The sequence below is a fragment of the Rhamphochromis longiceps genome, linkage group LG16 (assembly GCF_057381845.1).
Source record: "Rhamphochromis longiceps isolate RC_006_pf linkage group LG16, R_longiceps_female_GT1.1, whole genome shotgun sequence".
Lineage (NCBI taxonomy): Eukaryota > Metazoa > Chordata > Actinopteri > Cichliformes > Cichlidae > Rhamphochromis > Rhamphochromis longiceps.
This window is the reverse complement of record NC_140572.1, coordinates 14,857,423-14,869,681: the sequence shown is the minus strand read 5'-3', so window position 1 is coordinate 14,869,681 and position 12,259 is coordinate 14,857,423. Positions and strand designations below refer to the sequence as shown.

General features: G+C 41.6%; 2 protein-coding genes across 3 annotated transcripts; one reads left to right on the top strand and one right to left on the bottom strand.

Annotated features, from left to right (window-relative positions):
• Positions 1-174: 174 nt before the first annotated feature.
• On the top strand, positions 175-4,690 carry dbr1 (debranching RNA lariats 1). Its single transcript, XM_085383676.1, has 9 exons — positions 175-330; positions 1,005-1,345; positions 1,439-1,563; positions 1,646-1,726; positions 1,813-1,898; positions 1,994-2,218; positions 2,308-2,385; positions 2,486-2,631; positions 3,537-4,690. Exons 2-9 carry the CDS (start codon positions 1,149-1,151, stop codon positions 4,273-4,275), a joined length of 1,677 nt encoding a protein of 558 aa, XP_085239802.1. The 5' UTR covers positions 175-330; positions 1,005-1,148; the 3' UTR covers positions 4,276-4,690.
• A 93-nt stretch (positions 4,691-4,783) lies between these two features.
• Positions 4,784-12,059, bottom strand: rab5b (RAB5B, member RAS oncogene family). 2 transcript variants are annotated; one of them, XM_085383677.1, is made up of 6 exons: positions 11,934-12,059; positions 10,833-11,139; positions 10,584-10,735; positions 7,881-8,003; positions 6,679-6,781; positions 4,784-6,556 (listed from the first exon to the last, which is right to left on the bottom strand). In XM_085383677.1, the coding sequence occupies exons 2-6, from the start codon at positions 10,996-10,998 to the stop codon at positions 6,312-6,314; spliced, it is 789 nt and encodes a 262-aa protein (XP_085239803.1). In that variant the 5' UTR covers positions 10,999-11,139; positions 11,934-12,059; the 3' UTR covers positions 4,784-6,311. The 2 variants fall into 2 exon arrangements, with proteins under 2 accessions (XP_085239803.1, XP_085239804.1); XM_085383678.1 differs by having other exon boundaries at positions 6,310-6,564; positions 6,688-6,781.
• Positions 12,060-12,259: the final 200 nt, after the last annotated feature.

The window sequence follows — 12,259 nt, the reverse complement described above, 5'->3', positions numbered from 1 at the left end:
TTGATTCGACACAATAGGTTGAGTCGTGCGAACTATGCATCAGATTAAGGTATAAATATAAAAACGCAAATTTTTAAAATACAATATATTTTTAAATCAAGACTTAGCAACAAGTATAGTAATATAATTCTACACATTTATAATGGAATCTACTGCTAGTCACTAGAATTTGATGAAGAATTGCGCATGCGCTCATATTGGTAGAGGCGAGGTGGGAACATCCATTCTGTTCGTTTCTTCCACAAACATAAGCATGTTTTTTTGCACAAGTTTGCAACTTTATGGACTATAAACCGGCTCAAAATACTCGCTAATTATACCCCCAAATCTGTAAGTACTCAGTTCGTTCACTTTGCTCTTATATAACAAATTTCCTCCATATACGCTGTCGAGTTGTTTCGCTTAATTACGTAGCCTAGCTAGCTGTTGCGTGTTGTATCGTAGGACCTGAGCTTCTAGTAGCTACCCTGCTTGAGTGTGAGGATACGAAGTAGAGAATACTTTAAAGCAGCATGGGACACATTTGTCAGATTAAAAAAAATAAAAAAAAAATAAAAAGCATCGTGCAATACTTACTGCACGTATTCAAGGGCTACCCGCCGGTGCAGCGTGCATTGTAGAGTCTTTAATGTCTTAAAAAAGGTGCTAGGGTCATCTTCAGTTCGCATACCTTTCGTTTAATTTATTGTTTCTAGCTAAATGAAACATGACAGTCCAACAGGAGCTCTGCTCATACGCTAAAATTAAACGGGTGTCTACCCGATTGCTCCTGGATAGCTTTAGTCACATGGTAATTCATTAGCACTGTTTAAGATCATCCAAGACCGTATTGTAGCTTATTAAAGTCCCTTTCCACTGTGTGATTAAAAGGCAACTAAAACTATGATCCAAGAAGATGTGAAAAAAAAATAATTTACCCAACTGAAATGTATATTAGAACTAGACTTTAGCGAAATTGTGTGTTAAGTGAAAGTAATCATCATCACCATTGTATGTCTTTACAGATTGCCAAATCATCTTTTAGGAGGCCGTGGACCTCGGCTTGACTGTGTCCACAGAGGCTAATGGTGTTTAGATGAGAACAGAAGCCATCCTTTAGTGTGAATGTGAATTTCTCTGCACGTTGTCAGATCACCTGTTTGCACAGGATGAAAATTGCAGTAGAAGGCTGTTGCCATGGGGAGCTGGACAAGATTTATGAGACAATTGAGTATCTGGAGCAGAAGGAAGGAGTGAAGGTGGACCTGCTGCTTTGCTGTGGAGACTTCCAGGCAGTGCGAAATGAGGGAGACTTGAAGTGCATGGCAGTGCCAGCCAAGTACAGAACCATGCAGACCTTTTACAAGTAAGTTCTTTGTTTATGTTGTGTTTTTGTTTGGTTTTTAAATCAAAGACACGAGTAAGGATATTTAAAACTTTATTATTGTCTGTGTTGCAGGTATTATTCTGGGGAGAAGAAGGCTCCGGTGTTTACCATTTTCATTGGAGGAAACCACGAGGCTTCCAATCACCTGCAAGAGCTCCCTTATGGAGGCTGGGTGGCACCAAACATTTATTATCTAGGTAGAGACTGACTGATTCCAAATTTGTTTGCCAGCTTGTCTGACTCGCCACAAGCCTGACCTATATAATCACCTGTCTCCAGGTTATGCTGGTGTTATTCGCTACAAAGGGATCAGAATTGGTGGCTTATCTGGTATTTTCAAATCACGTGACTACAGGAAGGGTATTTGTTTTTGTTTGTTTAGCTTTTCAAATAGTTGAGGCTCCACTGCTATGCATCATATTTACATGGAATGTTTTCATTTTAAGGCCACCATGAATTCCCTCCATATAATCCTGAAACACTTCGAAGTGCATACCACATCAGAAATATCGAGGTTTTCAAATTAAAACAGGTAAATCTCGCAAGTTCTTCCACACAACTCTAAATGTTTGTCCACTTCTTTAGCTAAATATACAATGTTAATTTTACATGATTATTTCTGCTAAGATCCAGATGCCCATAGACATTTTCATGAGCCACGACTGGCCTCGTGGAATCTACTACTATGGCAGCACGAAGGAGCTGTTACGAAAGAAGAAATTCCTTCGTCAAGAGGTGGAGTCAAACTCTCTGGGAAGTCCTGCTGCAGAGGAGCTCCTAGCTCACCTCCAGCCTAACTATTGGTTCTCTGCACATCTTCATGTGAAATTTGCTGCCATTATGCAGCATCTGGTGAGAGTGACAGTTGTTCAGTTAGAATTACTGCTGCTAATAAGGTTAAAATCGTTCTAACCATCATTTCGGTGATTTCTTCTTTTCAGCCTAAAGGTAAAAGTGCACCACGCGTAACCAAATTCCTGTCTCTGGATAAATGTTTGCCCCACAGGGAATTCTTACAGGTGGGACAACTCTTTTTTTTTTTCTTTTTTTTTTTTAATTGATATATTAGGATCAGAGTCTGGGTTAAAGTGTGTGAGCTAACACCTTTTGTTTTTTCAGATTGTGGATATTCCAGAAAGACCAGGTTCATCTGAGGGTCTTGAGTATGATCCAGAGTGGCTTGCTATTCTCAAGGCTACCAACACTCTACAGAGGACCACTCCTCACCCCTGGAATCCCCCAGAGAATAATGGCTTGCATGAACGGTACACACGTATAGACATACAAGTAACAAGGCCTGTAAAAGCAGAGTTAGGTTGTGCATGCATGATTTCAGTCTCCCAGAACTAAAACATTAGCTTGAACAAATAGCCAGTGTCATGCAACAGGGGAAAGGTCACTCTGGAAGAGAGGATCTTGCACTTAAAACAAGCTTTGCATTGTAACTTCCCTGAGCTCTAGGTGTAAAAGGAAACTCGAGCTCAGGGAAGGCCTTTTTGTGTAGGATGTTATCACCACCTGTGTTGCCTTGGTGAAATAAGCAACAAAAATAAGCTCTATGGGGAAAAACAAGTTTGATATGTGCATGTTTTGTTTGGCAGCATGTTCTCCACAAATTAATGCCACTTTTTTTTTTTTGAAGCGCAAGAAAAATGCTAATAACCAATAGGAGCACTAGAGCTAGTCACTGGAATTTTTTTTTTAAACTACTCAGCTGTCTACAATGTCAAGACAGACCAAGAATGAAGTTGCTGGTGTAGCTAGTTAGACCTGTGCAAGTTAGAGAGGAAGTATGAAACTCACTGCTTCAGCTGTGGGTTTTCATTCTTTTCCTTCTTCCCAAAGCCAGCAAGCAGAACTGAGTGGGGAGCAATTTGAAGTGTGTCACACTGCTTATTCATAAAAATACATTTTACATAATGAAAATAAAGCAGAAGGAAAGATTTCTCAGGACACCAATATTTGCTTAAATCAGCTCAACGCACGTTTTCAGTGAAGCCAAAACAATACTTTACATAGTGTATTTGCATCCATACTGGGAGACGGTATAGTGGAGCCTAATAATGAGCTGCCAAGTTATTGCTTCAGATGCTTGAAGCAAAGGTCATTATGACTGAGCGGTTTTTGTTCATACTTTTTTTTATAATGTTGGATTGCATACACCCATCAGGTGGGACTTCAGCGCTTCAGAAGCCGCTATGATGCAGGTGGTGGAGGATCTGAGCGGGGAGCTTGGCATTCCAGACAACTTCAGCCCAACGGTGCCATCCTACAACCCCAACAAGCCCCATCGTCAGGCTACCCCGAGCTACAACACCAACCCTCAGACGACCGAGCTTTGCGCCAAGTTGGGTCTCACAGACATCTATGCACAGGTCGGGCGGGGAGAAGATGAGGTGGCGAGAGTTCAGGGCAGTACAGGAGGAGAGGATGACGAAGATGACGATAGTTTGGGAAGTACTGACGAGCCCAGCGAGTATCCAACCGATACTTCAGGATTGTCAGGTTCATTTAATCCAGATGAGATCACCATAGAAGACGAGTGGGAGGAGGAGGAGGAGCTGAAAGCAGAGGTGAAAGCAGACGAGCTTTTTGATGCGAAAGCAGGTGAAATCCACACACCCAGCCGTATGGTTCTACCCGAGCCCAAATGCAGCGTCTCGCCCCCTCCTCTGCCCGACCTCATGAACCTGCCACCTCCTTCCCACTCTACCCCAGCTCACGCTCAGTTTGGAGCAGACGGGGCAGGACAGGGCAGCGGCGACGATGAGGACGTCACAGCTGCGCGCATCCTAAAACGAACCAGCATTGAGAGTGGGGACGCTGGCAGCAAAGGCCCAACTCCAAGAATCAAACGCAGAAACCAGGTGATCTATACAGCAGCGGAGGATGACGAGTGTGAGGGATAGTCAGGGAGGCAGTGTAAACTTCTCCGTTAGTTTATATTCATTAATTTATGTACCTGCAGCTACTCACACGAGCTGTTCAAAGCAGAGGCATGGCTTTATTAAAATGCCCGTAAAGGTGGACTGTACACAAGCAAAGAATTTGTTTCTGGATTCAGTTTCCACAGAAATTATACCCATCAAAATGTTTCGTTGTTTAAACATGATTTTTATGTATTTTAATCCAACCAGATTTTTTAGAACACTTTTTCTTTTTCTGACATTGTAATTTCTAGATGATTAAAGAGGCCAGAAAGATGAGAACAGCTTTTTTTTTTTTTTTAAAACAGAAATAATGGACTTCAGCTTTATTGAACACTTACATACCGTAGGTGCTGATGGAAAAAGCAAGTCTTTGTTTTAATTACTTGTTATCTTACTCATACAGACCACTGAACCTACGTTAAAACACTGAACAATGACAGTGGATGTGTTTCTTGTATATAGTGAGCTGTTAGTGTTGAGAGGAATGGCACTTTTTTTTTTTTTTTTTTTTTTTAAGCCTTCCATTTGTATACTATTTGAAAATTGTCTTAATGAGAATTCAGTTTTTCTCATCAAAATGCTTGGATATGAAAATAAAGCCGAAGAAAAGATTTCTCTGGACACAGATGTGTGTTTAAATCCCACTGATTTATAACATTGATCAGAGTCCTTTAAACGATCCATTCCAGGTTCACAAGTGTGCTCTGCTGAAGTCAACAAACATTCTCAGTGAAATTAAGACAATATTTAACATACAGTGTATTCGACAGGATCTCTACATCCATACAAAGAGCCAGTACGGTATAGCCTAATGACAGGGTGCCAGGTTTTTGGTTTATGGTGCAAACCAACGTCAGGGAGTAGTCTTGCGCCTTGTCTGCAAAGCACACACACTCAAAGAAAGCCCCAAACATGATTGACAGAAAGAAAACAGGGAGTAGGCACTTCTGTTTTTTTTGTGTGTATTTTTTATCTATTCTTTCCTCATTTTCTTCAGCCAAGCCTTTGACAGCCACTGAGCACACAGCTCATTCTAGTAAGGTAAAGGAAACAGTTATGCCATTTAAGCTGAACACAACATGTGCAGATATACTCCAGACCAAGGAGGTTTATTACAAGCCTCATAGTCTAAACCAAACAGGGAGGACAATGGAATTTAATCAATTCCTTGACATTTGGGAACACCATTTCCAGATGGAAAGCTATAGATGCCAATCAGAATAACGATTTAGTAACCCTGTCCATGTCATAGTTATACACTTCACATCCAGTGTATATTACTGCTGTAAAGAGCTACAGCAAGCTTATTCACACTAACTGCATGTACCTCAATCTTTCAATAAATAATTCTCAGACTTGCTGAGCTTTAGTTTCACTAATTCAGAACTTGTCAGAAGTTGAAATGTTTACTTCACGTCTTAACTTTTTGGGTTACCATTTAGACTAAATAAGGGAGGAATCAGAGATGCTGAAGCTTATCAGTCTGCAGCCAAGAGAAGTAGGAACATGGAACATTAAATAGGTACGAATTGACTTGTGTCAGACAAACTGAGCCACAGGAGGGTCGGGCAGGACAGAGAAGGGTTCAAACTCATTCCCGGGGTTCAATTCGGTATTTATTCACAGAAGGATCTTATTAGAGGGGAAAAGCAAGCAGCTGCAAGCTGGGGGGGGGGGGGGGGGGGGGGTGACTGCCATCTCAACCGTTTGGCTCTTTTAATGCCTCGGCCCTTTTTTTCTCCTTTCGGGACACTCGGCAACATGTGCTGCTCAGTTTGTGCCAATCGGGGCCGTGACTGAAAATGATGCAAGGCAGAGTGAACACGAAAGAAATTTCACAATTAGTGCTAAATACTAGAACAGGCTTGCCACCATCTTCTACATTCCTCTTAATCTCAGTCTTCTCTATACCGTGTCTTTCCAAATGTGGAATCAGAGTTGTTGGTCAACAGACACGTGTGAAACGCTGTCTCTGTCCTCCATCTCTGCTTGCTTTTTTGGTTCTTCCTCTCCTCTTATTCTCTCTGCTTGAACAGGAAGATGAATGCAGAGTAAAGGCTCACCCCCTGTAAGTTGATTGAAAGAGACGAGATGGTTGTAGGGCTGTGGTGGTGTGGATGGTAGAATACAGGTGGTAGGGAGTTGTGGAAGTCTAGTTCCCTCCACAGCAGGCTCGGGTGGAATGAGCATCTGGGTCCTGCAGGTTGACTCCCCGATGTCGGGCTGCATGCGTTGGGTTTTGGGTGTCTGTTTTTGGCATCTTTTTTGCTAGATTAAAGAGAAGAGGTTTATTTAGACTGTGACAAGCATATAATTCACGAGGCAGGACTCCTGACGTCTATTAGTCTCTTCTGTGAAAGAAATTATTCTTATATAAAACACAACACTCACCAATGGCCAGGAACAGCTCATTGACGTTCATGGCTGTCTTTGCAGAGGTTTCCATAAAAAGCAAACCAGTGTCTTCGGCATATGTCTGGGCTTCCTTTACCATTCAGCATATGAAAAGATCAAATTATTACACAGTATTTAAAAAACTACTAGCACAAATGCTAAAACCTGCAGATGAAAGGAACTAAACTGTTTTCCATTCACAAATCATGACTGTAATTCAGCATCACATATAAAAAAAAAGTCACATCCGACCGATTCGGACATAAGTGGTATCGTGCCATCTCTAATTTTAAGTAGCCTTAAGGAGGCATAATGGACTAATACAGTCTGAATGCTGCTTGCTAACCAAGCTTACTAGCATTAACATATAATTTTGTCCTTGGTTCTGCTCCACATATAATGATTTTGAAAACAAACCAAACACAGCATAGTGTAGTGTAAGCCAGAATGTAAGGTTTGTAATATGGATTCCCAAACCAGTGGATGGCGAGTACCCTTTTATATACAGTTTACCATTCTAAACTAAAATTGGATGGCTCCTCTTATTGAGCTCAGTTCTTGGTGTCATGGAGACCACCTTCCTCTGATATTCTGCTCCATGCTGACATCACTGTTACAAAGCCACTTTCAGCTACTCTCCTGTCACAAGAGGTTGCCACAGTGTGTAGCTCCAACAGAAGCTTCTATATGTACACGCATATACAGTACATCCCAAAGGTGTTCTAGTGGATTCAGACAATAGAAGTGTGGCTGTACCGGGATCCAAAAGGTCAGTGACAGCACTTACACATTCAAACCATAGCTAACTAGTATTGTGGGCCAAAGTCAGACCAGAAAGCATTCCCCACAGTATTAAAATCCAACCGTAGTAGCCTACACTGCTGCAACAAGCATGGTTGGGTTTTTTTATTCATGCTGTGAGATAATTAAAGCAAAAGATTCACTGGGGACTATTTTGTTAGTTATGAATTGCAAGTGTGTTCCCTTTGCAGCCACATATTTCTGCTTTAGGCTAGCAGTTACAGCTAACGGCTTCAAGGCTGAAGATGTGAATCTTAATAGTCTGTCAGCTCCAACAACTGTGGCCTCTGACCTCTTTCATTAACAAGGTGCTTCTATCCATAGGACTGCTTCTGTCTTCAGGAAGTAAATTGGTTATGATTTAATTTGGACCAACAGGGGTGCGTTACCTCATACTCCACCAGTCTCTTCTCGGCCAGGTCAGCCTTGTTTCCAGCCAGGGCAATAACAATGTTAGGACTGGCCTGCCTCTGCAGCTCCTTCACCCAGGCCTTGGCTCTCTCAAACGTCTCCTGCACAAACACAGAACCAAGGTCAGATAAACTACCATGGAGATACCAAGCAAATATGATGAGATTAACTTTTCACCTTTGAGCTGATGCAAATAATGGAGCTGGGCAGTATAATGTAATAACTTCTTTCAAAAGTGCGACATTCAAATGAAACGTCAGTAAGTTCAAAGCCTCTGTGTTGGAAGCATGACTGAGGTACTGACAGAAAAAAAGTTACTTGTTAAAATGTAAAAGTCTGAAGACACAGTATGTGTTAAAAAATAATTTAAAAAAAAATCAATGTCTTGATTATAATATGGGTAAGTACAGAATCAGTTAATTTCAATAAAAGAACTAGGTGAACCCAAAGTCACAGCTAACATTGGAGATGTGTGACATCAAAAATGTTTTCCATTTATGCTTTGATAGATTTCAGAATTGCTATTTACTAGAGGTGGGAATCACCATACATCCTACGATACGATATTATCACAATACTTAACGCACGATACGATATTGCAATTTTTTAAAATATTTTGCGATATTCAGATTCTGTACATAAAGGTAAACTTTATCAATATTCATTTTATCTAATATCAAAGTCTCGTACTCAGTCTTTCTCTCATTTCAGTCAGTTTTATTGTTGACAAACTGAACGGTTAAACACGGTTAAAGTTAAACACATTTGGACAGTGAAGGAATGTCAGGATTCTTGCTCAGAAAAAGGATCAACATGCTCTGAAGTCAGAGCACAAAAACTTTTTTTGTAACAAAATATCGATTTCTGCTGTCCCTGTATCGATACATTATTAGCAAACAAAATATCACGATACTACACAGTATCGATTTTTTCCCCCACCCCTACTATTTACACAAATATGCATGACTGTAGATAACAACCATTAAAAGTTTGCAAAACCTGATTCAAAGCAGCGTGTTTGGGCTGCACTTATGAAAACACATTTGAAATAAAAGACAGCTGATATTCCTACTTGGGAAGTGGAATTTCTACAGCACTTTCCTTCTCCTGCTCAGAGTGCCCAGGATTTTCTTTACTTGTATTTGCATAGTCTAACACAGACAGTCAGGCTAAGTAATCCCACAAAGGTGGTCATCGGCCTGATTAGTCCATCCAAGAAGGAGGTGTGTGTCGCTTACAGCACAAACCAGTTGCAACATGGACAGGTCCTGGGAGATGTTTTACAAATAAAAGAGCAAATTTTAACGTCTCTCTATATTCTCTTTTTCTGCCTTCCCTTTCCCCATCACCACCAGAACCAGTTAGGAAACTATGGGCATCTGCCTAAAGCATGGTTCTGTACGAGATCTGTTCCTGTTTAAACTGAGTTTTTCCTCCCTGCTGTCACCAAGTACTTGCTCAATGGATATTATCATCCTTGTGCACTGTTATTGTGAATGAGTGTTGTATACATAAAATCTAATTTAATAAACATAAAAAATATGAAGTGGTCGAACATATAATACATGTTGAATGTAATATATTTGTTGTGACACATGATTTGAGTGGTCATAAAAATAAAAACTCCATTAAGGAAAGCTGGTAAAACATTTCGACTGTCACTTCATAGACCTTACAGTATCAGTGGCCATCATGACAACACAAGAAGATCAGACTCAAACTGTGAGTACACAGACACGGGAAGAAGCTGCTAACGCCACACAGAAAGGCCCAGCCAGACGGTGGATTTACACTGTCACACAGGACAAATATAAAAACATGTTGTAAACCATTAAGTAGATCAAAACGCAAATTTGTGTTTCAACATCAGCCAGTACACGAACTGGATGCAAGGTTCAAAGTTTCTATCATTCACGTTGCGCTCAAGAATCTTTATTCCTTGTTGAAGCTTCACACTGGGCTTAGGGGCTCTTCCAGGAATGGTGACACTATTTCCCAGAGACATTCATCAGTAGGTGGTGGTTTTGCATTTGCCAAATGTCTTATCTTGAATATACAGATGTGAAGCACAAGCTACCATGGCGATTTAACTCAGTACCACCTTCATAATTCAAAACCCAGGGGTTCAATTCAATTCAATTTTATTTATACAGCGCCAAATCACAACAACAGTCGCCTCGAGGCGTTTTATATTGTACAGTAGATCCTACAATAATAGATACAGAGAAAAATCCAACGATCATAGAGAATATAACTTCAGGTGAACCCTGAAGTTCACCTGAAGTTATCCTCCAACTCTAGCTCTGGGATCATGGGAGCTGGAGATTGAACCACCATCCTTCCAGTTATCAGATGGCCTACTCTACCTTCATAGTCACACCTAACTTCCTGAATTTCAATGATACCAAATATATCCATGTCTAATGATGTAGAGAATGTGGGACGACAAAAAAAAAAGAGGAAAGGAAAGAACTCGAGGAGTTTCCAGGTTAATACTGATATTAGGCTGTCGGAGACATTTACGCTTTTCTACAACTGTCTTTCAGTGAGAATCTTTACATGATTGATTTAGGTAAATGAATTGTGAATGTTGAAAAATACCTATCGGCAGCAGTCCGACATTTTAGAACAAATATCAGTGCAGCCAAGACCAACTGAAATTAGGAAATATTTCTACGTACCGGCTTGGTGATGTCAAAGACAACAATAGCAGCCTGAGCGCCACGATAGTACATGGGAGCCAGGCTGTGGTATCGCTCCTGTCCTGCAGTGTCCCAGATCTCAAACTTCACTGTGGTATCATCAAGACACACCGACTGTGCCAGGAATGCAGCTGGACATAAAAAAGAAGCATGAGAGATCATTATGGGGTTCTTAAATCCACCCCCCCCCCAATCAATCACCTGATTAGGAGTTCTCCCAGTTCTTACCTCCTATAGTGGTCTCTTGGAACTCATCAAACTGCCCTTTGACAAAACGCAGCACCAAACTGGACTTGCCCACAGCCATGTCCCCCAGCAGCACCAACTTGAACTGGCAAATCTTGGTCTGCGTTAGTGTGCCGTTGGAGCGGCCTCCGCTCCCTCTGGAGCTCATACTGACCAGAGACAGCAGGGGGGCTGGGCCTCCTCCCTCAGTGGAGACAGGTGCTTTTGGTCACTTGTGCTGCTTCCCAAAACAGACCGAGAGTCACGTCTCACTGACGACGTCTTGACCTCTGTTCTAGTAGTGTTTGGTCTGTGTGAAAAAGCCAGAAGACTTTTATTTCGGTTCAAGATTACACACTGTCTGCCCTATATACACACACATATCCTTCTTCCTCAAGGTAACAAATCTTCTCCCGGCGGATCCATACTTTCTAAAGATTAGAAGTTTTCTATGCGATCAAGCACAAGTTTTAATTGCGACTGTAATGTCTCACGTGTACTACCTCTCAATGTGATCACGCCTTACCTCATGAAACGGAAATCCAAGCCGATCCAGAAATAAGTTCTAAAGATTTAAGCCTCATAGGAGGGATGGAGGTCTCGCATACAATCCAGCACCTGTTTAAATCCTAACTGCATTGCACAATATGTACCAACCTTCACATGCTGCTCGTTCACTGAATAAGAGATGTGTGGGGAGAATAGCGGCCCATTTGATCTGGAGTTTACTGGGGATGCTGCGCTTCTAATTGCTCTCTCCCACCTCAGACACTCGACGCTAACAACCCCCCTCCCCCCGGCACTGCAGCACTTTCTCCATTTGAAACATTAACCTCAGCACCCCGCTGACACGCGTCAGGACAAGAGAGCAGACGGATGACATCCTGGCGTACTCGTGTTGAGGCAACTCCCACAATGACTGTTATCAGATCAGCAACCCTTATCTCGGGTTATGTGCTAGCGGGACAGCGATCCGAGCATTCGGTTCGGACGACACAAAACTGAAACAAAGCCTCGCATTTCGACGCCCAAAGAAACACAGCCGTTCCAGCCGAGCGTATAAGTAACACAGAGGTACTGAGAGGAAAACATAAGTCTATTTACCGTGTATAGTGTAGTTTCAGCCGTGCGGGTAGCGCTGACTTAACTGTTGACAATTTGGCTATCAGCTGGTGAAAGAAAAAAATGTTAACGCTTCCTGGAAATTGGCGCATGCGCACTGAGTGCCGCATTGTCAATTCTGGGAAGAAAAGAAGAGCCGCATATCTTTTGATTTTTTTTCACTCGTCTTTATATGGCACTTTTTAAAAATACAAATTTAGATCAATTATAAGAGTCACAGAACACAAGTTCGACGAACAAAATACCGCGCACAGTAAGAATGACTTATTCATAGAAATGATTCATTCTCAGAAAACACATCACCCCCT

Excerpts from the sequence above, each read along its gene's own strand:
- dbr1 (XM_085383676.1), top strand. The coding sequence starts at position 1,149 with ATGAAAATTGCAGTAGAAGGCTGTTGCCATGGGGAGCTGGACAAGATT. Across the intron at positions 1,899-1,993 it reads AGGTTTTCAAATTAAAACAG|ATCCAGATGCCCATAGACAT; the intron begins GTAAATCTCGCA and ends ATTTCTGCTAAG. Across the intron at positions 2,219-2,307 it reads CTGCCATTATGCAGCATCTG|CCTAAAGGTAAAAGTGCACC; the intron begins GTGAGAGTGACA and ends TCTTCTTTTCAG.
- rab5b (XM_085383677.1), bottom strand. The coding sequence starts at position 10,998 with ATGAGCTCCAGAGGGAGCGGAGGCCGCTCCAACGGCACACTAACGCAG. Across the intron at positions 10,736-10,832 it reads CCAAGAGACCACTATAGGAG|CTGCATTCCTGGCACAGTCG; the intron begins GTAAGAACTGGG and ends TTTTATGTCCAG. Across the intron at positions 6,557-6,678 it reads CCTGGCCATTGGTGAGTGTT|ATGCCAAAAACAGACACCCA; the intron begins GTGTTTTATATA and ends CTAGCAAAAAAG.